Source organism: Myotis brandtii, unplaced genomic scaffold (assembly GCF_000412655.1).
Source record: "Myotis brandtii unplaced genomic scaffold, ASM41265v1 scaffold439, whole genome shotgun sequence".
Lineage (NCBI taxonomy): Eukaryota > Metazoa > Chordata > Mammalia > Chiroptera > Vespertilionidae > Myotis > Myotis brandtii.
The window spans coordinates 634,754-635,466 of NW_005366783.1; the positions used below are offsets into that span (position 1 = coordinate 634,754).

The window sequence follows — 713 nt, forward strand, 5'->3', positions numbered from 1 at the left end:
AGGGAGCTGGGGGGGTCGGGGCCTTTCTCTGCTGGAGCCCTGGGTGCCTGCGCTGCTGGGGGCTCGGCCTCCTGGCACGAGGCTCTCCTGGGCCCTGGGTCGGAAAGGTGTGGGGACGTCGTTTTGCTTAGAAAAGACATTTCCTCGTTGGGAGGCGAGGGGCGTGGTCACTAAGAGGCCTCCCTCCCTCGGGTTTCTCTAGCTTCGGCGCAAGGAGACGTGAGGACGTTTGTTCGTGAAGAACAAGGGCATCAGGGCCTTTCTCTACTGTGTTTACAGGTCTGGGGAGTGAAATACAATGGAAACGGCTCCAAGATCGTGTCCGTTGGAGACGATCAGGAAATTCACGTCTACGACTGCCCCATTTGACCGTCTTCCTCGAAAGACTGAACTTCACATTCCTGCCTTTAGCTGAAAGGCACAGCCTCTGTCCTGGCAGAGCCCTACGCCGTGTAGATACGACATAAATATTTTCACGTTTTACTGGAAGTGCTGTTCGTGCTTTAACATGAAGCGTTGTTCGTGCCACGCCCGCCTCTGGGACACGCTCCTTCTCCGGGTGCCCGTAACGGGGAACCTCCTCCAGGAGGGCCCAGGTCGGGTCTGCAGGAGCTGGGGAGGGAGCGGATCCACCCAGAGGGGCCCTGGAGGAAATGGGTGTCGGCTGCGGGGACGCCCTGCAGGCCTTCCCGTCGGGCAGCCTTCTGCTTGCT

At 59.5% G+C, this 713-nt stretch overlaps 1 protein-coding gene across 1 annotated transcript in view; it reads left to right on the forward strand.

Annotated features, from left to right (window-relative positions):
- The window catches only part of WDR61 (WD repeat domain 61), a 20,382-nt gene extending 19,893 nt beyond the window's left edge, over positions 1–489 (forward strand). Inside the window, 1 exon segment of the mRNA XM_005874439.2 lies at positions 280–489. Within this exon segment, the coding sequence (XP_005874501.1) occupies positions 280–369 (90 nt within the window). The 3' untranslated portion in view covers positions 370–489.
- Positions 490–713: the final 224 nt, after the last annotated feature.